At 35.3% G+C, this 27051-nt stretch overlaps 1 protein-coding gene across 2 annotated transcripts in view; it reads right to left on the minus strand.

Moving 5' to 3' along the window:
* LOC150093032 (dual specificity protein phosphatase CDC14A-like) overlaps positions 1-27051 on the minus strand; it is a 382808-nt gene that overhangs the window by 171367 nt on the left and 184390 nt on the right. For both annotated transcript variants that reach the window (XM_090413766.1, XM_090413767.1), the window contains one exon: positions 586-652. In XM_090413766.1, coding sequence (XP_090269892.1) covers positions 586-652 — 67 coding nt within the window. The remainder of the gene's footprint in view (positions 1-585; positions 653-27051) is intronic.

Below are 27051 nucleotides of genomic sequence, written 5' to 3' on the forward strand. Positions count from 1 at the left end.
CTATCAGGATCAAGAGACAATTAGTATTAGGACTACTGAGGATTTTTTGATATTCTAGCAAAAGATCAGAGGAGGCATGATGAAAACAGTTTGTGGTATTGTATGTGATGATTTCCCTTGGCCATCTATACAAGAGTTGGGGGAAATGAACATTTGTGCTGCCTTTGTCCTACAGTTGGTTTGTACAAGTCTGGACAATTTACATCAATCCCATCATCAATGGCATGTGGTCGGCCACCACTTGCTTGCTGAGTATTGATGGTATTCTCGAGTGCAACCATATCAAGCTGTCTTGCACCAATAATACATCAAAGTCACTAAGATCACCACATTTACCCATGTTCATCAATTGCGATACACTGTTTGGAAGCCCTGATGTCTGCCTATTTACCGTCTGCATTTGGTTTGGCTATGTTTCACTCTAAAAGGGGAATGTCAGTGCCAACTTCCCATCACCCCCATCTCTAATGTTTTGTTCCTGAGTGTATTATGGACATTTACAAAAAAAAAAAAAAAATTACAAATTACAAAACAATAATTATGATACACTGAAACTAATATACATTTAAAAAGGCTAATTATTACCTTGCTAATAGCAAGAAGACAGTCCAATAATGTTAGATTGTATGTACATGGTCCAAATGAAGCATCTCTGAAACAAAATTATGCTATAAGTTATTTTTTTATATGTATACATTTATGTTTCTGCACTTTATGAATGATAAATTAAACAATTATAAATCTAACTTTAAAAAATAAAAACAATCATATTCTTGTTTAACACAGGTTTAAGAATTCGAATTGCAGATTTAAGTGAGAAGCATTCAAAATATTTCAGTGTAACAATTTTGAACATTTTAATTCCTTAAACATAGAACTGAAGTAGTATAAGGCATTAAACTGGATATCAAAACTGGTGATGATGCTACAACTAAATTGAATAACTGTTGTAATAAATTTGATATGAAAATCAGCATTAAAAATAGGTAGAAACTGAAAACATCAACTACACCCCGAATACAAGTTAAACATTTCAGCTATTTAGGCACAATTTTTAGTGAAAATGGCAATTAAATTTGGAAACAGAAAGCAGAATTAGCAAAGCTGGTATGGTAGGAAGGCAACTGAATAAATTTATATGGTATAAGAGAGAAATTAGTCAAAACACTAAACTAGCTATATACAAGCCAATTTTAACTTATGGATCTTAGAGCCAGAACACCAGATAATCTGAACCACTTTCCAAACACTCTAGATCTCTTCTTCACCAACAACCCAAATACACAGTGAATGTAGTGCCCCCCCCCCCCTAGGTAACTGTGCCCACAATCAAGTGCTCATCTCCTCCCTCTATGCTGTTACATAGAGGGAGGAGATGAGCAATGTGTAAGGGAGGATGCTTACACAGCTACTCCCATACAATAGTTTGGCATTATAACAGTGCTAAGTGGGACAGCCTCCGTGACTTCTATAACTCATTCCCATGGTTGGACTATTGCTTTTGGCCTTCCAACCCAAACATATGCATCAAAGTAATCCTCACCGGCATGGAAGCATATATTCCCCACACTACTCTGAACTGCCATTCCCTAGCTAAACCCTGGTTCTCCAAAAGATGTGTCAGAGTTGTACAAATGAAAAACCAAACATACCATAAATGGCTCAAATCAAGAACTCCATCCTCCTTTAGAGTTTATACTCAAGCCCGAAATAAATGCAAGAAAAAAACAATCAATGCTTCCAAAACAGAGTTCAAAAGAGCAAAAAGCACGAAACTAGCAGCCTGCTGCTAGTTTCCTGCAGTTTCCAAATGGCAGCCAAGCCTTTTGGTCTCTTGCCAAAGCAACTGGGCATAACTTCTACCCAACACTATCCCCCCCCCTCACATAATCAGATAGGTTTATTGCATCATCATCCACAGAAAAAGCCAATCTCCTGGTTTCACACTTTGCTTCCAATGCATACATAACTGACAATGGTAAATGCCCCAAACCATTTCAGATGGCCAACATACAATACCCTCTATATCCTTTTGCCAGAAAGAGATCAGAAAAACACTGTCCAGAATTAGACACAAAAAAGTCTCCTGGCCCTGATGGCATTCCTTCAATTGTCCTGAAATTTTGTGCACCAGAACTGACTCCTATCCTGTATCACCTGTATATACTCTCTTACTCCACTGGTATTTATCCCACAGCCTGGAAATTGGCCTATATTCAATCCATTCCCAAGAAGGGCGACAAGTCTCTGCCGTCCAACTACCGCCCTATCTCGCTCACCTCAGTCCTATCTAAAGAAATGGAAAAAATCACCAATTCCCAACTCCTACACTACCTTGGAGGCACCCACCTAATAAATGACTACCAGTATGGATTTTGTCGCTGCCGATCAACAGCAGATCTGCTCACGTATGTCACCTATCTCTGGATGGAGAAATTTGGTGAATCTCAAGTGGTTGCATTTGATATCTCCAAAGCTTTTAATTGGATCTGGCACAAAGACTTACTACCATCATTTAGTCTGTCCCAAACCTTCTGTAGTTGGATTGCTAGCTTTCTGCTTGGACATCATACGCTATGTGTGGTGGTTGATGGTTCCTTATTTTCTCACCATTCAACTAATGCCAGGGTTCCACAAGGTTCTGTCCTCTCACAACCCTCTTCCTGCTATATATCAATGACCTACTTCAGTCGATCTCCAACCCAATACACAATTTTGCAGGTGACAGCACACTGCACTCGTACCTTTTATTTGATAAACCTTACTCTACACAACTCACCTCAACCTACAGAATATCAACCACCACCTCCCTCAATTCTGATCTCCAAGCCATCCTTCCAATTGGGTTCAGATAACCTAGTCAATTTCAATGCTAATAAAACCCAGTTCTGTCTTATTTCTCATAAAAAAAACCATTTTCTCCCGGTATTATTTCTGACAACAGCCAAATTTCCAGACAATTTGAGATTTCTCTTCTTGGAATTACCCCAGCATCAAGCCTCTCCTGGCATAAACACATCACAAACATTGTATCCTCAGCTTCTAAAAAAACTAGGATTTCTCTTTCACTCGGGACATTACTTCACCCCTGAACAGCTGTTAACTTTATACAAATAACAAATCTGCCCAGCTATTGAATACTGCTCTCACAAATGGGGTTGGGCCCCTAAAAGCACCCTCAAAATGCTTGACTCAATACAGAAGAGTCAATTAGACTTATTAATGACCCATCTCTCACCAACTCACTCCTCCACTTTTGTATAGATGATTGGTTTCTGCATTATGTGTATTCTACAAATATTTCCATGGGAAATGTTCATCTGAAATAGCATCAATAATTCCCTCACTTAGTACTATATAAGATTGTTGGAACACATATAGATTGCTGAACATTCCTTTACAGTGCACCTTGAAACCCACAGAAGAAGTTTCTTTTCTTCCTCCTCCATCTCTGCAACTGCTGTATTGTGGAACAGTCTTCCTTCTGTTATGTTTCTCGAGGAATACAATATACAATCTTTTAATTCAGATGTAAACAAGTTCCTCCTTTCCCAACTCACTACCTATATACAGTACTAATGTATTATATGACTAAACATACACACACAACCACTACAATAGTAAGATTTTTAACAAGTAAATATTTCGTCCTAAGTATCATAGGAAATCTTCAGTACAGTTAATTCAAACAATACTAGGAATTACATACAGTTAGGGTGCATGCTTACAATGGAATCCCTCTATGTGTGCAGTGGCATGTTGTAGAATTAAATTAAAATATATCTGGTTTAAAAAAAAATTACATTAAAATGAGAACATATATAAATATTATTTTACACAATTTAGGATGACAATTTCCCAGACTTTAGGGATAGAAAGAACATCATTACAGTTCAAATTAGGTCTGTGATGTAGGACTTCAGCACTTCCTTTATATAAATGTTCACATTTATATGAAGATCTATGTAGAAGTTTAGTCTTCTTCCAATGGATCCTATGGTTTGGGTTTTCAATTCCGTATTGTGTGAGGCCAGATTTCTGTAATTTGATAAGACGGATATATGGTCTTGATGGTCCAAAGTGCATCTGCTAATGGATCTACCTGTCTGTCCATAGTAGGACAATTTACAGGAGCATGGGACCTCATACATTCCAGGTAGCATCAGAGGTGAGAGTTTGTCTTTAGGAGAAGGTAACCAATTGTAGATTGGTTGATTGGCTTGTAGGTAGCAGCCAATTTATATTTCTTTATGATTTTTGAAAGACGTTTGGGAGATGCCTTGATGTAAGGTATGGGAATCCTACAGGTTTGTTCTTGTCTAGGTTGATGTGTGGGGAAGTGACTGATGATTTTTTGTTTTAAATCCAGATATATTTTAATTTAATTCTACAACACACTACTGCATGCATAGAGGGATTCCATTGTAAGCATGTACCCTAACCATATATAATTTCTAGTATTGTTTGAATTAACTGTACTGAGGATGTCCCATGATACTTAAGATGAAATATTTACTTATTAAAAATCTTACTACTGTGGTTATGTGTGTATATGTTTAGTCATGAATGCTCCACAGGTTTCATTATACAATTAATGCATTATATGTTGTTCGACCGACCTCTCGTGTATGGGCCCAACATAAATAAGATTTGATAATATTGGAATCTTGACAGATAACAGATTAATTCAGAGGAAAACTGTTGACAGGAAGTTAGCAATGATGTAACTTTTTATATCATAATATCATATTATTATTATAATATCTTGTATACCTCTGACAACATATGTCAGGAATTCATAGTATTTCATCTTACCCCCCCCCACCACACACACACACACACACACACAAAATAAATAAAAAAATAACTATGAAATAAAGTAAAAATTAGATTCAACAATTACTATCTATTTGAGAAGTTCATTTTATATGAGTGTTCTATTTGCATCAGCAATGTATTTAGTAATGTTAAACATAGATATGTTTTAGTTACTATAAATCTCTTTTGGTCATTTCCACAGTCACATAAATATATGTATAACCAATACAGTGAGGTCACTGTTTTGAGTATTTTCACAAAATTAATATAATAATGGTCCTTATTCATTGAAAATGCATTTAGCAACATAATTTAGTTTCCACTCACCTTACGAATCAGCTACATTCTTCCAGTGCCAACAGTACTATTACCAATGATTAGGGACTTTTTTGTGTCATTCTTTCTGATATGTCTAAACAGTACTGTACTGTACTAAGATAGTGAATCTAAACACTCACCCAGAAATTTGTCTGTGAAGGGAGATATTGGCTGTACATATTGTAACACGTTAGATTGCAATGAGATAGTTCAGTCTTGTTAGATGATAATTAATCTACAATAATATAATTCACAATGCAAATGATGAATAAAGTAGGAAAATTACATACTGGCTCGTCCGTCACCCAGCATAAAAAGGGACGCGTCCTGGACTTAGGGAGAGGATCTAGGGTGAAAAATATGCCACAGCCTCCACTAGCTACAATGAGTCCGCCTACAGTGCACAATGATAGAAGGATATTAGTAGGAACATGTAACTGCAGATCTCTATGGGATGATGATGATAGATTGTAAGAACTGATGAAGGAATTGGACCATATAAAATGGGACGTTGTGGGCCTTTCAGAGATAAGAAGGAAAGAAGAAACCCTCATGCGATTAAAAGATGAACATCTACTCTACCACTGTGAATGTGACAAACTCAACTAGTGGTGTAGGATTCCTGATAAATAAAACAATCAAGGACAATGTCTTGTTTGTTAATAAAATGACATCAAGAATAGCTGAACTAAGTTTCTTCATAAATAAAAGATACCAACTGAAATTTATACAAATATATGCCCCAACTACTGACCATCCAGATGAAGAGATATATTTCTATGAAACATTAGAATCCACATTAAATAATTCTAAAGAATTCTACATAATTATAATCATCATCATCACGAACCATGGGCTCACTGCCCATTGATGTCCGATGCCTGTTTCACTATCTTCTTACACCATTCTTTGTCCAGTGCACAGTGTCGCAGTTTTTGTACACCCATTCCATACCATTCCTTTATGTCTTCTATCCATTCTCTGTATGGTCTACCTCTTCTGTTCAAACCATCCAAAATACCAAACAAAAATATCTTTATCTTCCGGTCCTCACTCATTCCACAGATGTGTCCAAATAATTGCAGCTTCCATTTTATAATCTTCTGCATTAGATTCTGTTTTGGTTGTATCTTCTGATAGAGTTCTTCATTGGTGATTTTCTGTACCCATCCTATTCTTAGAATCTTCCTGTAACAAGTTCTTTCAAATGCCAAAATTCTTTTTCTTGATTCCTTATTTATTACCCATGTTTCAGATCCATACAATACACCGCTGAAGATGCATGTTTCCAGTACTCTTAGTTTTGTTTGCAGGCTGATCACTTTACTTTTTCAGATGTTATCCATGGCCTTCAGATTTGTTCTTCCCTTTGCAATCCTGATCTTTATTTCTTTTTTACAGTCCAAGTCATATGACAGTTTACTTCCCAAATACGTGAATTGTTTTTCTATATCAGTTCCATCCACTTGTATGTTTTGTTTCATCCTCTTCTCACCAAACACCATTATCTTTTAAATATATGAAGAGCCAAAGGCTTCAATTCGGCAACATATAACTTGTTTAAGTTAAGGGATATTACATCCCATATTGTTTCTTAGCCGAATATAAAAATTATATAAAGTTCGGCAATTCCAAGCGTAAGCAAATACCTGGATAGCAGCAACTGACCCTTAAGGTAGTGCAAGCTGAGGCAACTAATAGCAAAGGTGGAGCAAGCTCCGATCACTATTCTTGATATTTACCCATAATGTGAACTTAGCTCCTAGGAGCTGTATTACTGTTCAACATTATGAGAGAAGGTCACTACCCAGACCGGTTTCAACCTTTATTGAGGTCTCATCAGTGAGTAGGTAGACCAAATTAATACCAAGTTTGTAGTGAACAGAACTTACATCCCTTCTATGAGATTTGTCAAGTGGTGTCCTAATAAACTATTAAATATATGAAGAGCCAAAGGCTTCAATTCGGCGACATATAACTTGTTTAAGTTAAGGGATATTACATCCCATATTGTTTCTTAGCCGAATAAGAAACTCAAAAGAGTTTCTTATTTGGCATGAAACTCTTTTGAGTTTCTTATTCGGCTAAGAAACAATATGGGATGTGAGAGGTAGTATAAATCGGGTAGGAAAAGATTTAAGAACATTATTAGATATTGTGAAGAGGAAAAGTGTCAATGGGAGAATAGTGTGCGTGCTGCCTCGTTTTGACAATTACGAGTTAAGTAGACGAGCAATGATAATGAATGATATGATTGCAAGAATGTGCAGAAAAAGAGGTCTGGAGTTTGTTGATGTTTGGAGTGTGTTTGAAGGAAAAAGGCAGTTGTATGCTAGAGATGGACTGCATCTTAACATGGAAGGACATAAGCGATTGAAGGAGTTATTGTTTTCTGAACAGGATGAAGTTATTGGGCAGGGAAACTAATATTGAAAAGGTTGAGTGTAAGAGAGAGAAACTTTAGCACTGATTGTGTATTTATTGATCCTTATAGGCAGAATAAATTGCAGAAGAGAGGGGATAAAAATCGGCATAGGACTACGGTAGTTAGTGACTTATATATCAGTTCCAAAGCCGGTACAAGATCTAGAGGGAATCTGCAATTTTTGTATACCAATGCTAGAAGCATTCGAAATAAGAGAGAAGAATTTTTGGCATTAGTCAGTGAAATCTCACCAAAAGTTGTAGGCATTAGTGAAACTTGGCTGTCAGCAGAAGATGTGGTCATTGGAATTGAATGTGATGGGTACAGTATTTTCAGGGAGGATAGAGAAGATAGAACAGGAGGAGGAGTACTGTTGATGATAGCTGATGTGTTGCAGCCAAAGAAAGTAGTATATCATGATGATAGACATGTGAATGAGAGTTCATTTGAGGCAGTCTGGTGCGAAATAGTGACCAACGCAACCAAATATACAGTTGGATGCTGCTATAGGCCAGGGAGTACGGGGGAAGATATTGAATTCATGCATCAGCAACTTAGTGCAATGAGTGAAGGCTTAGTGATTATTATGGGGGATTTTAATTATGGTGATATCAATTGGAAGGAGGAAATATCACGTAGCAAAAAGGAAATGGAGTTCATACATCTTCTACGAGATAATTACTTGAAACAGCACGTAACTGAAGGGACACGTGGTGTGAGAGTGTTGGACCTGGTTATTGGTTCAGAGGTTATATGCATAAGTAAGGTGTCCTCGTTACCTCCAGTTGGTGAAAGCGATCATGTGGTATTGACTTGGGAGGTTGCAAAATCTGTGGATTTTTCTATTAAGAAGGGGTATGTACGGAACTACAGGTTAGGCAATTATAACAAGCTTCGGAGTGAGCTTGCAGCCATCCCATGGCAAAACATATTGCAAGGGAAAGATGTTAGCAGTGCTTGGGATAAAATCAGCGGGTATCTGAGGAAAGCAATATCAGATTGTGTCCCTATGGTCAGGCGGTCAAACAAGGCAGGCATTAGATGGATGAGCAGTAGTATCAAGCTTGATCTGCAAAAAAAGAAAATGTTATGGAGAATTTACAAGGAGAAGGGCGATCAGGACACCCATGAGCAGTACAAGGCTCAAGCTAGGAAGGTTACCAGCATAGTAAGAAAAGCTAAATCAGATTATGAGAAGACCTTAGCCAAAGAGATCAAGGGTAATCCCAAAGAGTTCTTCCGCTATGTGGCAAGTAAGAGGAAGAATGACTTCGGAAGGATAACCTTAGTGGGTGCTGATGGTATTGAGGTGACAAAATCAGATGTAATAGTCGAGTTACTGAGTGATCACTTCTCAAAAGTCTATCACCCAAGTGAGGATATCTCTATACCTATAGCAATACCTAATGTGAGAATTGAAGCTAAAGAATCAGAGGTATTAAATATATTGCAAAACTTAAATGCAAACACTGCGGTAGGCTTAGATGGAATATCAGCTCGGGTGTTGTGTGAATGTGCAAATGAATTGTCAACCCCTCTTACCTAGATATTTAATTTAAGTTTGAACTCTGGTATGGTCCCTAGGGAGTGGAAGTTAGGCAAAGTGGTTCCTTTGCATAAGGGTGGCTCTAAAACTGCGGTATTGAATTACAGACCAATCACCATCTCAGGAGTAGTGGTAAAAGTATTGGAAAAGTTGGTTAAAGACAAAATTCAAGAATGGGTGGATCAGGATATGATACTCTATAGAGGCCAACATGGTTTTGTTAAAGGTAGATCCTGCCTTAGCAATCTATTAACTATTCATAATAGAATAACATCCGAGTTGGACAAAGGAACTGGCTACACAGTGGTACTCCTGGATTTTGCTAAGGCTTTTGACAGGATACCCCATAGAACACTGTTACGCAAATTGGAGCAGATGGGAATGGATATTAAATTGGTGATATGGATAGGAGAATGGCTCAGGGAGAGATACCATAAGGTGGTGTATGGAGGAGCCGAGTCCAGAATGAGGCAGGTGACCAGTGGTGTACCTCAGGGCTCTGTGCTTGGGCCAATGTTGTTTAATTTGTATATAAATGATATAGGAAACGGCTTAAAGGGAGATATTCAGTTGTTTGCTGATGATGCAAAGTTGTGTAGTGCAATAAAAAATCAAGCTGATGTTGAAAGTTTGCAGGAGGATTTAAATAAGCTGGTAAAATGGGCAAAAGAAAATGGATGTCAGTTCAATGTGGAAAAGTGTAAAGTCATGCATTTTGGGATTAAAAGATTACCAGCTGTGTACTACATCGATGGAAAGGTACTCCAAGAGATTGATGAGGCTAGGGACTTAGGGGTATTGGTAGATAGGGAGATGAAGTTCAGAGGACACATTGCTAAGGTGTCCAAGATTGCACATAGGATTACTTGGTTGTTGAGGAACACACTGACATCCAGAGATAAAGAGGTTATTATTCCCCTTTATAAAGCATTGATACTTCCACATTTGGATTACTGTGCTCAGGTCTGGTCACCTGGATTCCTTGGAGATGAGGAGGCTGTGGAGAGGGTTCAGAGAAGAGTGACCAAGTTGGTGAGTGATATAAAAAATGCTCCCTACATTGATAGATTGAGAGCTTGTGGATTGCAGAGATTGGTTGATAGGTGAAGAAGAGGGGATATGATAGAAACATTCAAATTACTAAAAGGTTTTTATAGGATTGATGCAGGGGAAATGTTTCAGCTGTGTGATAGTGATGGAAGAACAAGAGGTCATCTCTGGAAATTAAAGAAGAGTGTGGTTAACAAAGGTGTCAGAACAAGGTTTTTTGCCTGGAGGGTGGTGAATGAGTGGAATTCATTGCCTGACTTAGTTGTGAGCTCTTCGTCTGTGGATGAGTTCAAGAAGAGATATGACAGATATTGTTTTGCTAGTTTGGGTCTCCCGCGATGAGTCTATTGACTCCATGGAGATACCCGTAATAATAATAATAATAATAAAAATAATAACTTAAACCATTATCTTTGTTTTTTCCAAGTCCAAATCTCTTCCCTTCTTCATTTAACAGTTTCAGTGTTTTTTTGTAGTTCTCTTTCATCTTCTTCAATAATAACAATGTCATCTGCAAATCTCAGATTGTTAATTCTCATTCGGTATACAGATATTCCTTTGGCATCTTCCTTCAGTTTGTCCATTGCTCTTTTTAAATGTGCGATGAAAATGCTTGACGATATTGAGTCTCCCTGTCTAGTACCTCTGATTGTTTTAAACCATTTCCCCAAATCATCACCTATTCTAACTGCTGCAACTGCATTCTGATAAACATCTTTTAGTTTTTTATCAATTCCTTAGGATAATAGCACTGCTAATGTCACTTTCTGTTGTATGCTGTCAAATGCCTTCTGAAAATCAACAAAGCAATTATATATGTTTTATTTTTTCTTCTAGCTTTCTCTGCCATTAACTGCATTGTCAAAATTTGTTGAATTGTACTTCTATCTTTCTTAAATCCTACTTGCTCGTCTGCAAGGTATGCTTCCAATTGTGTTCTCAATCTTTCTGTCAATATGATCATCATCACTTTACTAAGGTGACTTATCAAGGCAATTGTTCTATAATTTTTACATTCTAGCTTATTTCCTTTCTTGTACAATGTTACTAATATTGATTTCACCCACTTCTCTGGCATTTTCCCTTCTTTCCATACCATATTACACAGTTGGTGCATTTCTGTAACCATACTTTCACCACCATATTTAATCATTTCTCCAGTAATATTATCGTTACCAGGACTCTTGTTGTGTTTTAGCCATCCTATTGCTTTTTCAACCTCTCCTCTTAAAATGTCCATATCATGCTCATTACCTGGTAGTGACATCTGCTTCAATTCTTCAGTCAGTTTCCCAACACTATCTGAATCTAGTTTTGCTTCATATAACTCACTACAGTATCTTGTCCACCGCTGTACAATTTTTTCTTTATTCATCAATGCTTTGCCTTTTTCATCTTTAATTGTGGTCTGTTTTGGTTGCCACTTTCTATTAATGGTTCTGATCATTCTGTATACCTCCCTTGTTTTATGCTCTCCATAGTACTGTTCTATATTGTTGCATTGGGCTTCTAACCATTTCATCTTATCCATTCTGACTGCTTTTATCACCTCATTACACTTTCTTCTATATTGCTCTTCTATTTGTTCTGATGTATCCCTTCTTATCTTCAACATTCTTTTCTCCTGTACTAACTTCAGTGTTTCTTGTGTAATCCATTTCTTCTTGATCTTCTCTTCTTCTGGTACTGTTTCTTCAACTGTATCTTCTATCACCTTCATTACTCTTTTCACTCTTAAATTTGAGTTTTTTTTCTTTCTCCACACTTTTAAGTTTCTCTTCTAACACTGTTCTGTACCTTCTTCCTATTTCTGCTTCACTTATTCGTGCTGTATCTCTTCTATTCTGATATTGGGGTTTATATTTCTTTTTTAATTTCAACTTGATGTTAGCAATCACTAAACTATGGTCCGAGTCTATATCCGCTCCTTGAAAAGTTCGACATTGCTGTACTGATGTTATCCATCTTCTTTTATATATATTATATAAAATTATATAATAAATGATATATATTAAATTATATATATTATGTTATATAAAATTATATTATATAAAACATAATTATAATGGGTAACTTTAATGCCAAGATTGGAAGCATAGATGACCATCTGAACTCCATCGGTAAATTTGGATTTGGACAGAGGAATGAAAGAGGAGAAAGACTTATTGAATCCGCAGAAGAAAATAACCTCTTTATTATGAACAGCTTTTTCAAGAAGAAAATCAACTGAAAATGGACTTGGAGAAGCCCAAATGGACAAACTTACAATGAAGTAGACTTCATCCTCTCTAACAGAAGATATATAATAAATAACACCGAAGTGCTTAATAGATATAATATAGGAAAGTAACCACAGACCAGTAAGGGTATGGATCAACAAAAAATGGGAACAGAATAAGCTCATATGAAAAAAGTCCAATTTATTGAATCTACAAAACCTCTACCCACAATAAAAGCTGTTATAGAGAATCACTCAAAAATGAACTAAAAAAGTTAAACACAGCTACTACCATCGATGATGCTAATGAAATCTTAACAAAATCTATCTTGAATTGCGGACTAGAAATAGGAGGTGTAAAAAAAAGGCACCAAAGAGAGGAAAAATTAAGACAGGAAACCTTAGATCTGATGAAAAAAAGAAGAGATATGAAAAGAAATTTGAATGACACCAATAAAATAGAATATGCGGAAAACTATACGTAAAAAGGATGAAACATGAAATTAGATTGTATATATATATTTTTTTTCCCTAGTATATATATATATATACACACTAGGAAAATTAAAGAAACAATAGAAAACAATATTAATATGAAGGTCCTAAAACAAACATTATCAGTTGGAACAAAGGAAATAGCTGCTGTAAGAGGAAAAAATGGTGAACTTATAAAAAATAGAGATGCAATAATCAAAAGAATTTAGGAATTTTATACAGAACTCTATGAAGACAAAGACCGAGACATCCAAGAATCATCTATGGATAACTTGAGTGAGGAAGAACACGATGCCCCTGAGATCTTACAAGGTGAAGTGGAAATGGCACTGCAGGAAATGAAGAATGGAAATGCCCCAGGAGAAGATGGAATTATAGTAGACTTCTTAATACTGGGAGGAAGCCCTGTCATCAAACAGCTGACTAAACTATTTAATAAATACCTAAAACAGAGAAATATTCCAAAAAATTGGAAAATTCACTTCTATTAATTTTTAAAAAGGGCAATAAGGAAGAAATTAAAAACAACAGACCTATAAGCCTACTCCCCCCACAATATATAAAGTCTTCACAAAAATTATAAATAATATAATAAAATCTAAACTAGAGGGAATGCAATCCTGTGAACAAGTTGGATTTAGAAAGAATTACAATACATTGGACCATACTCACACATTAAGACAGCTCATTGAAAAATCAATTGAATACAATAAACCCTTATGCCTAGCCTATATAGACTATGAAAAAGAATTTGATTCGGTTAAAACATCTGCAACACTAAAAGCACTTGAAACCCAGGGAACTGAGAAACCATATATTGAAACACTAAAACATATTTACAATAATGCAACTTCTGTAATTATATAAAAACAATGAAAAGTTCCCAATACAAAAAGGCATCTGGCAAGGTGACACCATATCTCCCAAATTATTTACAGCTGCACTAGAGGAAGTCTTTAGAAGCCTTGATTGAGAAACAAAAGGAATAAACATAAATGGAGAAAGGCTGCATCACCTGAAATTTGCAGATGATATTGTCCTAATAGCAAATAATCTTGAAGATCTGGAAGAAAGGCTAAATTAGCTAAATGAAGCCTCCTGAGTAATTGGATTAAAAATAAATAGAGAAAAAACAAAAATAATGAAGAATAAATACATAACCCATAGAACTGTCAAAGTTGAAAACCATGAAATAGAACAAGTTACTTCATATGTATATTTGGGTCAACTGTTATCCTTTGAGGATTATCAAACAAAAGAGATTGAACGAAGAATTCACCTTGGATGGATGGCTTATGGGAAAATGAGAGACATATTCAGAAGTGACATTCCTATGAGTCTAAAAAGGAAAGTTTTCAACCAGTGCATACTTCCTGTCCTAACATATAGAGGAAAACATGGACTTGAACATAAGTCCTAAACAAAAAGCTGAGAACAGCACAATATTGCATGGAGAGAAGTATACTAAAAATAACATTAAGAGATAGGAAGACAAATACCTGAATAAGATCTGAAACAGATGTCATGGATATTATAAAATACATTAAACAGGCTAAGTGGAGATGGGCTGGCCATACTGCCTAATGTAGTCATGGGAGATGGACTAGAAAAACAACAGAGTGGAGACCAATGGATGGAGCAAGACAAAGAGGAAGACCGAGAAGAAGGTGGAGGGATGAACTGGAACAAATTGCAGGAGTGAGATGGATGGGAGAGGCAGAAAACCGAGTGGACTACAAAATTATGGGTGAGACCTTCGTCTAGCAGTGGACAGAACCAAAAGGTTGAAGAAGAAAAATATAATTCACTGTAGAACTTAACAGCAATGAATTATGTTAACTGCATTTGCAACCAATAATGGTAATGTACAGTATTTATTTTCAAGTATTTGTTCAGTTTTACTCTTTTCATTTGTTCATCCAGAACTAACATATGAATATTCTTCTCTAGGACTTGTATTATTCTTTGTCGATTTGAGGACAATCTATAATTCTTCTATTACAACTAGTGGGTCAGTATCTATCTCATCTAAATTTAACAGTTTCTCTGCCTTTGTATAGGTCTCTATAAAAATCACTCCATATTTTCATTATTTTTTCATTACCATATTGTACTATTCTCTGAATATTTTTAGATTTGGAATCCATTTCTTCATTCAATGTGATCCTCATTTATTCCCTTTCAGTGGTTTATTTTTTTTAAATTATTTTTGTCTTCTATTATATTTTGTACTGTTATTACATTTCTGATTTCTTTTCTAACATTTGCATTTCTAGAAATTCTATATTGTCTATGCTACTCCTGTATCTCCTTTTCCTTGACGTTTATTTATTTATTATATTATTTATGTTACTTACACCAAAGAAAGGTTATTTGCAAACCTATAGTACATTTTGTACCATCGTTGGACTAAGGATTTTTTTTTCAATTTTTATCAATTTTATATAGATTTTTTTTTTGTATTTTTACAGTGTGGAAACCCTTCTCCAGAGACCAAACGTGGAACTTTTTCAAGCCTCCAATAAGCAGAGGTGGTCTCATGCCAGCCAATGAAATTCATCTCCTACTTAAAGACAATCACAAACATCCATGCCCACAGGTTGAAATTTTATTTTTCAATTGGTTAGACTATAATGAATTTAGTTTAATCCTTTATCCAAGTGTGAGCAAACAAAGTTTGCACCTGAAAATATCTTCAGGACTTCAGGTAAGGTAGTACAACACTGGGAAACTCGCAGCAAAGGTGGACCAAACTAATATCACTCCTATCTCAGTATCTCCCATAATGCAAAACACATCTCCTTGCGGATATGTATAATGTTATACATTAAGGGAAGGGCCACTACCCAGACTAGTTTCGACCTTTATTGAGGCCTCTTCAGTGGGAGCCAGGCCCAGAAGTGGAGATATCAGGCAGAAGCAATAGCGGGGTCATCTTTACCTATAGATGACCTAGCTATTGCTGAAGTCCTGAAGATATTTTCAGGTGCAAACTTTGTGTGCTCACACTTGGATAAAGGATTAAACTAAATTTATTATAGTCTAACCAAGTGAAAAATAAACTTTCAACATCTTTCTCTAAATCCAGAGTAATTTAATAAAAAAAGTGGCACACCTTTTGGCTACTCCTATAAGTAAAGATGACCTCCCTATTGCTTCTACCTGGTATCTCCACTTCTGGGCCTGGCTCCCACTGAAGAGACCTCAATAAAGGTTGAAACTAGTCTGGGTAGTAGCCCTTCCCCTTAATGCATAACATTATACATATCCACAAAGAGATGTGTTTTGCATTATGGGAGATACTGAGATAGGAGTGATTGGTCCACCTTTGCTGCGAGTTTCCCGGTGTTGTACTACCTTACCCCAGTCCTGAAGATATTTTCAGGCGCAAACTTTGTTTGCTCACACTTGGATAAAGGATTAAACTAAATTTATCATGCCCACAGGATTCGAACTCAAAGCCTGATGGTTGGAGGGTGGATGTGTTAACCAACCAGGCTACCAAGTATATTTGGTCAAGTGTCCATACATAAGTTTTACTCTAGATGTTCTCTTTGCTAGTAACGATTTTCTTAAATCTTTAGTAACTTCTATTATTGATGAAGCTATGTCTTTCATTCTTTCGGGTAAGTCAGATTCATTCATACTTCTTTATTTCAATTTTCCTGCCTTTGCTTTCTCAAACTTTTCTTTGTAGTTTACTATATGTTTAGTTTACTGTAGTTTACTTCCCCTTCTATTGTGGACTTTTCATTACCAATTTCAATCCTCCCCCCTTATTAATGTTTATTTTTATCCATGCTCTCACTAGTCTATGATCATCATAATAATTAAACTGGATGATAAATACATCTAACATTTCCATGTTATACACCATGATATAATTGATTTCATTAAAAACTTCTCCATCTGGTGATTGCTAGGTCCACTACTGCTTCTTTCAATTTTTTAAAGAGAGTAGTACCTATATATAATTATACCTATATTTTCATGATATGAAAATATAGTAAAAGAAAAGATTCACCACTAGTCCTCAAATACTTGAGTTGGAATGGTGGGAGAAAACAAAAAGAAAGAAAGATTTAGAGACCAGTCTACAGATAATATAACAAATGTGTGTGTATATATGAGGGTGGTCTGAAAAGTTCTTGAACTAACAATGAAAAAATAAATTTATAGTTTCAAAATTAATTTTATTTTTCAACATAATCTCCCTTAAGACTAATACATTTTTTTCCAGTGATGCTCCAGCACCATTATCCCACCCCTGTAGTGGTTCTCAGTAAGATCTGCAAAATACTCCTCTACAGCTGAAATTACCTCTTGATTCAAAGAAAAATGCTGACCAGCGAGGAAGAGTTTTAGTTTTGGGAAGAGATAGAAGTCAGAAGGAGCCAAATCTGGGGAATAGAGTGAATGTTCCAACAATTCATAGTGCAGATCCCCTAATTTTCCTATTGCCAAAACACCTTTGTGGACAAGTGCATTGTCCTCATGAAAGATGATTTTTTTCTTCTGCAAATCAGGTCTCACGAATTTTTTCGTCTAATCTGGTTAAAAGATCGAAATAATATTCTCGGTTACTGTTTTACACTTTTCAAGATAATTAATAAATAAAATGTCTTTAGCATCCCAAAGCACCGATGCCATGACCTTTCCTGCTGATGGAACCGACTCTGTCTTCTTTGGCGCTGAACAACCGGCTTCTATCCACTGTTTTGTCTGCTGTTTGGATTCTGGTGTGTAATGGTGAATCCTAGTCTCATCCATAGCAATAAATCTATGCACAAAATCAGTTTTATTCTTGTTAAAACACTCCAAGCACTGTTCAGAGATTTTCATGTGAGTGCATTTTTGATCTGTTGTGAATAAACGCAGCACCCATCTTGCACAAAGTTTTCGTTTGCAATTCTTCATGCAAAATATATCCTACACATTCTTTTGAAATGCCTATAGTCTCAGCAATTTCATGCACTTGGACTCGCTGGTCATGCACTTGATCAATGAGTTCTAGTGTTGTTACACTTTTTGGACATATTCACTTTTCTTGCTTCACCTGGGTGGTGCAACAAATTTATGGAATGCAAAGCATTAACATTACGACACCAAACAAAAATTGCGCAGAAGTTACCAAAGCAGCTTGAAGAAAAAAGTGCAGTCCTTCCATAAATTTATCATAAAATTATGGAAGTGTCACGGATATGAACTTTCCCAAATTGGCAATATGGATGAGATGCCCATGTACTTTGATATGCCTGGGAATTGAACAGTAAACTCAGTTGGTGAAAAGGGTGTCTTCATAAAAACAACGGGACATGAAAAACCGCATTTTACCGTTGTTCTAGCATGCATGGCAGATGGAACCCAATTAAAGCCAACAGTGATATTTAAAAGGAAGAAAATTCCGAAGCATATGAAATTTCCACCAGGCGTAATTGTTCACGCCAATCAGAAAGGTTGGATGGATGAAGAAGGTGTACAATTGTGGCTGGATCAAGTATGGAACATACGTCCAGGTAGCTTGTTACGTCAACAAAGCATGCTAGTCTGGGATATGTTCCGGGCGCATTTAACAGAGGCAAGCAAAGAGAAAGCACGTGAACTACGTACAGACCTAGCAGTCATACCAGGTGGTCTAACTTCCGTTTTGCAGCCGCTTGATGTCAGCTTGAATAAGCCATTTAAAGATCACTTATATAAAAAATGGAGAGAATGGATGTCATCTAGTTTGATGAAGATGACAAAGGGTGAGAATTTTCAGAAGCCTGAGATCACCCTAGTCACCAGCTGGGTTAAAGAAGCATGGGATTCGATACCATCTGAAATGATTCAACGTTCATTTCTTAAATGTGGAATAAGTAATTCAATGGATGGATCTGAAGATCACGTCATATACGAAAGCGAGGATGATGCACAACAAATTGGAGAGCATGAAGACAATGATGACAACTGCTACACTGATGACGCAATCCCTACAGATGAATTTATAAATGAAATATTTGACAACTCAAAAGATGAAGAAGAATTTAAAGGATTTTGACATTTTGTTTTAAAATAAATATTTCTTTCGTTAATTCGTATTGTATTTTGACATTTTGCTTTAAAATAAATATTTCTTTCATTAATTCGTATTGTATTATTTATAATGTTATGGAACAAGATTAACAGATCGCATCATACGTGGACATGGCATTTTAGGGCTAGTTTTCAAACAAAATTTCTAGTTCGCATTATATGTGGATCGCATTATACGCGATAACATACGGTACTTGATAGAATGACTTGAAATTTCACATGGATGCTAATGACAGATGTACCAACTTAGAAAAAAAAATCTTGCCGATAGTGTTGTCATCTATGGTCGAGAACTTTTCAGACCTTCCTCGTATGTCTTTTATGATATATTTGGTTAAGTATGGCATTTAGTCATGTATTTAGTTTTATGGTATATTGGGTTAAGTGTACATTCATCTGAAGATTTCCATGTCTGTGTATATTTTTCCTTATATTGTTGCTTATTATTAAATTTCTAGATATGGCCAAATTAATCAAACTTTCTTCATTAACATTTGTTTTTTTATTGACAACTGTAGCAAATTTGCAAATAAGCAAATAAGCAAATTTGCTTATTTCTTCCTTTCCAATTTTTGTACTGAAATAACCTAACAGGATAATTATAAGATTTTGTTGAATTATTTTTTCAAGGAATAGTTCCAGTTTTTCATAGAATTAATCTGTTATTTCCTCTTCTGCATCTTCTCTGGGTGCATGTACATTAATAAAAGTTATCTTGAACCACTTTGCTTCTACTCTTAGCTTGTCATTAAACGTGTCAAATTTAATCACAGATGGCTATCATTTTTTTCCTGATTATGAAACCCTTTCCAAGTTTGTGTTTATCTAAATAATATTCCACCATAAAGTAATAAAAATTTGTCTTTCTTCAAATTACTTTCCTCCATTCATTTTGTCTCTTGTACTGCTACTTATCATTTCATGGGTAAGTATCTGAAATGCTCCAGTTCTATACAAACCGCATGGTCCATAATCTTATTTAGAATTCATTATTCTAAGGCTTAGATTGATGTCCATTTAAGTCCATCCAGTGAAGATTACTTGGTACTTGTTTCATGACCGGTAGATTTTTTTTTTTTTTACAAGAAGGCTTATCAACCCTATGCTCAATTCCCAATCCCTGGAGGACTAGGGCAAACTATTCTGGCTTGGGAGGCCTTGCCAGTATAGTTTGCAGGATCATAGGGATATGCTAAGACTCCCCAACACACACACCACCATGACAAAGAAGAAGGGAGTAGAATTGTAAACTCATTTTTAATATGATTTTGCCATTGATGGCATCAATCAAGAACATTACAAACAAGGATAACAGGAAGGAACTTGTCACTAATAGCATTCAGGAAGGTATCTCTTCTTCTCTTCTGCTCATGGCAGGTTGAGTTCTTCAAAGACGAATTTTTGCCATTTCTTTCTGTCTGCTGTCTTTTTATGAAGTTCTATTATGGAGTTTAAGTGGGTGCTTTCTTTAATGTTCTCAATCCATTTCTTTCTTAGTCTTCCTCTGCTGGGCTGTCCTTCAATTCTACCATTTAATAGGATGTTTGGTAGTCTTTCTGGGTTCATTCTAGAAACATGTCCAAACCAACTTAGTTGGCTCTTTTTTAGTGCTGTAATTATTGTGTCTTTAAAGTTAAGTTCTTCTCTGACTTTTTCATTTGTTTTTCTTTCTGTCCAGTTTGTTCTATTGATTTTTCTTAGGCATTTCATTTCAAAAGCATTGAGTTTATCCGTTTCTTCTTCTACTATTTCTTTTAAGTACAGGTTGAATAAATATGGTGACAATGGACAGCCTTGCATAACTCCTTTTTTAATTGCTATTTGATCTGTTTCTATGTTTTTGTAATTAACTACTGTTGTGTTTCTGAATAGTAATTCATGATACAATTTATTAGGTATTTGTCGAACCCTCTGTTTTCTAGAATTTTAATAAGTTTGCTTCTGTTTACTGAGTCAAAAGCTTGTTTGAAGTCAATAAAACAAGCTTTCAACTTGTCTTTTAACTTTTAAAACAAGTCAAGTCAATAGTTTTTTATTTTTGTCTCTCATAAGATCTGTTAATCTGTTTAGCATGAAAATTGCATCATTGTGCTTCTGCTATTTATAAATCCCATTTGCTCTTCTTCCATCTGTTCTTCATAGGAATGTTTAACTCTGTTTTGAAGAATCCTAATGAATATTTCATAGCAATGGCTTAGAAGGGTGATAGGTCTATAGTTAGTGCAGGATCTGACATCTACTTTTTTGTAGATGGGTATGATCTGGCCTGTTCTCCATTCTGTTGGTAAATTTCCTTTCTTTAGTATTTTGTTGAGCAGTTTCCCTTAGGTAATTTATTATGCTTTCTTCCCCTTTTTCTAGAAGTTCTTTTTGAATGTTGTCTATGCCTGGTGCTTTATTATTTTTCATTTGTTTGATTGCTCTATGTATTTCTTCATTTAGTATGTCTTTTGCGTCAGAAGTTTCTTCTGAGTTGAAGGCATCTTGATCTATGTTTTCTTCAGCTGCAAATGTTTCTTTAAAATGATTAGTCCATATTTCTTTTATTGTTTCATGGCTACTTGTTGTGGTTCCATCTTTTTGCAATATTGAAACTGGTTTGGGTGAGTATGTTCTAGTTATCTCTTTAACTATTTCATAAATGGTCTTGGAGTCATGTTTTTCGTATGCTTCTTCACATATTCCTGCTTTTTCTTCTAAATGTGATTTTTGCTAATCTTCATATTTTGTCTATTTCTTTTTCTCAAATTTTTGTATAATATTCTATTTTCTTCATTATCTTCTTTTGAGATAAATGTTTAGGCAGAGCTAATCTCAGGTGGCATGGTCATATAAACAGAATGGGAAAGAAAAGGTTAGCAAAGCAAGTGTTTTTTAGCCATGATGGCAAAAAAAAAAGACCCAGAAGAATACCAAGATCTAGGTGCCTTAGAAGACCAAAATATAAAATAAGACAGTATTGGAGTCCTGACAGATAATGGATCAGTTTTGGAGGAATATTGTCAATAGAAAGTTAATAACAATACAAACTTGTCATGTAGTGCTACTGTAACATTCTATTGACAATATTCCTCCAAAACTGATCCATTATCTGTCAGGGGACTCCAATACTGTCAGATTTTATATTTTGGTCTTCTGGGGCACTTCTTACTATGTCAATTCACCTAGATCTTGGTCTTCTTCTGGGTCTTTTTTCTGCCATCATGGCTAAAAAACACTTGCTTTGCTAACCTTTTCTTTCCCATTCTGTATCTTCCCCCAAAGGTACAGGAATTTCATGATTATTAGAGATCTTCCATATCTCAGTCAGTATAGACAAAGCCCTTTAGTCAGAAAGACCTGGGTCCAGAAAGAACCCAGGTCAGAAAGAAACATGAGTGACGTGAGGAATTTCAATGAAAGGTGAGTTAGCCAGTCTCATATGGAGGTAGGGTTTTTTTTACCCAGAAACTCAGGTTTTTCATCCCCCAGAACAGGCAAACTGGCCCTGTGAACACATGCATCTACAGACATAAGACATTCCTGGAATAGGATTGACCGACCTACTCAGTGGGATTTCTGGTTTCAAATTGTAATAGGTCATGAAGCCTAATACATAACCCTAACATGCCACAAGACTTAATAGTAAAGGAAAAAGAAGATTATTATTAGCGCCGATAGGTGATTATAAGTAGACATGATAGGGTATATCCTGCCATACTCCCATTCTGATATTTGTTCTAATTTGAGTGCTATTTTATTTCCTACTGATTTCTTGAATGTAAGATTTGATTTGATTTATCTAAATAAGCCAATATTTTAAACCATTTTTGACTATTAATTTTATCAAAGACTTTTTCATAATAAATTAAATTAAATTCTTTTTTAAATTCTCTTCACTTTTTAATTATTAATTTTAAAGTAAAAATGTATTTGTATTGTATATATTCTAATTTAAAACACTTCCAAGAATCAATCAAGAATTAACCTCATAGACATCTGATACTAATAACAATACACTGCTCATCTAACAATATCCCTGAATGTTTACAATAAACAGTATTAATTTTAAAAGTAACCAATTCAATTCTCAAACAGCTATATAGATGAAATATATTAAATGATTCATGCTTTTTATCTATGTTATTATTATTATTATTATTACATCACACCTCCACAGAGTCCAAAGACTCATTGAGGGAGGACATCTACTCTACAACTCTTCATCTCACAACTCCACCAACCTTCATCATCTAACCAATGCCATCTACCATAACTAGTACTTTCACAGACAATCACAAACATCCATGCCCATGGCGGGATTCGAACCCACAGCCTTTTGGCTAGAGAGCAGATACGCTAACCACTCGACCAACTAGGCCGGCATCAATGGTATCCTGTTACTTCCATTTCAATGGACACTCCACATTGTAGTATTTATTGATGCATAAACATGGCATGGGCGGTTCAATGGTTAAACAAAAGAAGGAAAAAAGATACAAGAATAAAATCAATGTGGTAAGGAAAAATATATAATGTGAATAAAACCACCATTTATTAATGAATAACAGAGAAGCAATAATACTCTGCAAATTAAAATTTACTCAGTGCCATATTCAAAATCAAGATGTTCACAGGATGTAAGGAATTAAGCCTGAGTATCAAGTGAATAAGAGATATCATTATTAACTAATCAGCGCTTCTGTGAAAATGGGGAGGGGGGGGTAGAAAAAAATTTTGACTTCCACCCAGAGGATTGACGAGAGGGGCCCAACTTCCCTCTCATCAGCTCTCTACGTAGTATACAATTTTACCATACACTGCGATACTGTCAACCTATTTATTAAAAAAATTTGAAATGGTATTAAATAAATAAATAAAAAAGGCCATGGTAGTAATACTCATAAGAGTATCCTACATCTAGATGAAATGAGGATACTGGTTTGTAATCTCCTTCCAAGAATCAGGAAATAATAAGACTAATTTTAAGTTAATATAGTTTTGTGCATCTTCAGCAGTATGTTTAAAATGTTTATAACATTTATTACATATGCAAATTACTTTAGATCCCCCCACACACACACACAATTTTACACTTTGTAAAAAGAGCATTGCCAGGGAGAATTGACTTATGTTACAGACATACAAAGGTACCTCCTATAATGATACTATCCATAATTCAGTTTCATTAAAAGTGCCTTCCATACTGGTGTTCTAATTTTCATTATAAAAATAATTCATAACTTGTTCAAATACTCACCAAAGAGAATGAGAACCTTATTCCAGCCAGAAATGGTCTTATCATTACATTTTTAGTTAATGTCAATGAAAATGATGGATTTCCGGCTGGCATTAATGCAAGATGCCATGCAAGATATCAGTGATTTGCAACACCAGTTCTTCCAAATTCTTCCTGCAGTTAGGCATTATTACACTGCGATTAAAACTCTACAATTAAATTTTGGCTATAAAAAGGCCTGAAAACAAATCTGTCAGTAATGTTATGTGGTCATGAAAAAAAATAGTAAGTACTATGGATGTAAAAATGCAAATAATATGACATAATGAGGCAGGTAAGTGGCAAGTCTACAAAACCTTTTGAAGAATGAAAAGAAAGATATTTACACAATTACATTGATAAGCTGAGTAAATTCTTGATTAGGATAAGACAATACTATATATTCCTCTATGCTCTGACAAACCAAAAAATGAAAAGAAAGATATTTACACAATTACACTGATAAGCTGAGTAAATTCTTGATTAGGATAAGACAATACTATATATTCCTCTATGCTCTGACAAACCAAAAAAATAGAAATATTGCAGGTAGATGCAAATAGTTGCAAAAATTTAAATGACACTCAAACCATACAATATGCATCTCTGGTGAGTCAACAAGTACTAAACAGCAGGACAAGAATAATCCTAGCCTAAGATATGCTTCAGATTCAAAAACAGAAGATCAGTCAGTTTACCTTAAATTAAACAACAAGCTGAGATGAGTTGTGATTCATCAAGGATGAATCACAACCCAGCTTATCCTCTGGAGAGTGACTCTTCTCATTATTTTTTAACAGTGCCATGAAGCAGCATCAGCAGCAATTTTACGTAGCAAAACATCCTTCACTGCTAAGCGGAACATCACTACTACCATCTTGTTTACTGGAGGCCCAAGGAGAAAGTCTAATTTAATATTTAAAGCAGATACTGAAATTAGATGACAATCCTTCAAGCTTCTCCAAAAGCTAGTATAGTTCCATTATCGACTAATAGGCAATGAGAAAGTCAAAGTAATAAGGTACTGTCAGTTAATGCTTTCTACAGGCAGTGTGTGTGCTCAAAGAGTTTCACTTCTCATTACTCTCTCTGTCCTCCTTCACACCATTTTTATATCAATTCAACACACACAAAAAATCTGTAACACAAAGTGGCATGTGCGAATATGAATTGAGAAGGAAACTGCTAATGCTATTTTTAAATAACTGAAGGCAGTAGTCACCGGGAGCAACATAGTGAAAAAGGCTGTAGCAGCGCATAAAGGAATAAAATGAAAGAGGAAGAGCTGGCCAGACTGTAATTAGATGCTGAATATCTGTAGAAAACAGATGAAACAGATCATTTGTGATTCAGTGGTTGCAGTGCATCTATAAAAGGGATCATAATTAGTTGAACTTTCAGCCGTCTTCTAAACAGTAAATATTTCAGTAAGGTTCATGATACATCACATCACCCCAAATGTGGTAAAGAGTGTATTAAGAGGCTGGACTGATAAGAGTCAGCATTAGGAGAGTTTTGAGCAGAAAAGTGTACACATTTTTAGAAGATGAGACTGCCACAGATGCAATGATGTGGCTTAATTCAACTACACCTGGACAACTGTGTGCAGATTTGGTCTCCTGGATTCCAAAGAGATAATGAAGCTGCAAAGAAGAGTTACAGAAATAAGTTCAGGATTATGGAATGTGGATTACAAGGATAGACTGAGAGTATGTAGACTGTGGACACTGGAAGACAAAAAGAAAGAGGCATGATATGATAGACGTTTATGAACTTTTCAGAGGGTGTTACAGGATACTGATCAATAAAATTTTTCATTATATAGAAAGTGGAGAAAGGATAAGAATGCCTGTGGAAGTTAAGTTTGTTTGCAGTTAAGAAAGAGGTGACAGCTAGATTTTACTTTCACAGAACTGTGAGTGAGTGAGTAATTGGAACAGCTTGGTTGTTGAAGTAGTGAGTGCATCTAATGTGAATGAGTTTAACAGACAATATGATAGCTGTTTTTGGTGAGATATGGCCTTCCTTGACGAGTCGTCGACTCTCTGTTTTCATGTACTTTATGGTACACTAAAGGAGAAATTAAAAAAATAAAAAATAATTAATAAGGATGTCAAAAAGAGGTATGTTTAACATAAGCCAACAGTAAAAAATCAACAGTTAAACAATTCTACAATGAAGCATGTAATATAATCATATTCAAAAGGTATGGTTGTGTCTTACAGTAAAAAAAAACAAAGTGCACATCACATTCAAAATCCATACATTCAAAATTTTTGATAAATAAGGACCAGACTTTATGTAAGATGTTTTTTAACATTTGGTGGGGGATACCTAACATTTCAGAAGCATCTTTGAATTTTTTAATAAAAATCTTACTGTAGTCAGTATAAGGTATTTCTGTTTCTTGCAACATACCTGATAATCATCATTTGTTGGATGAAAGGTTAGACCAGATTTGTGTCCACTTTTCTTTTCAGTATTTGATATGTTCTGACTGATGGATGTCACTAAATGTTGAACATAGACTTAACAACCACAAATAGTTATTAAAAGAAGCTGCGTTTATTTAGTTGCTAAAACAATAAAAAACATACAAAGTAAACAAGTGACTAGTTTCACAACAAGGAACTTGTGGCTTCCTTAGTGTAAAATATCCACAAAGATCATCTTTATGGATGATTTTTGTGAATTTTTAAATTAATTTGTGGTTTTTGATCATGAGTAAAAACCACAAATTAAGGTAAAAAAGCTAAAAGAAATCATTTGCGATATAAATAATAACATGAGGAGACAGTAAGGTGTGGCACAAGTCATCTCTGGATGAAAGAAAGATGTAAAAATGTTTT

The sequence above is a fragment of the Typopeltis vanoorti genome, chromosome 24, assembly GCF_054136105.1.
Source record: "Typopeltis vanoorti isolate ZY-2024b chromosome 24, IOZ_Tvanoo_1.0, whole genome shotgun sequence".
In the NCBI taxonomy this organism is placed as follows: Eukaryota; Metazoa; Arthropoda; class Arachnida; order Uropygi; family Thelyphonidae; genus Typopeltis; species Typopeltis vanoorti.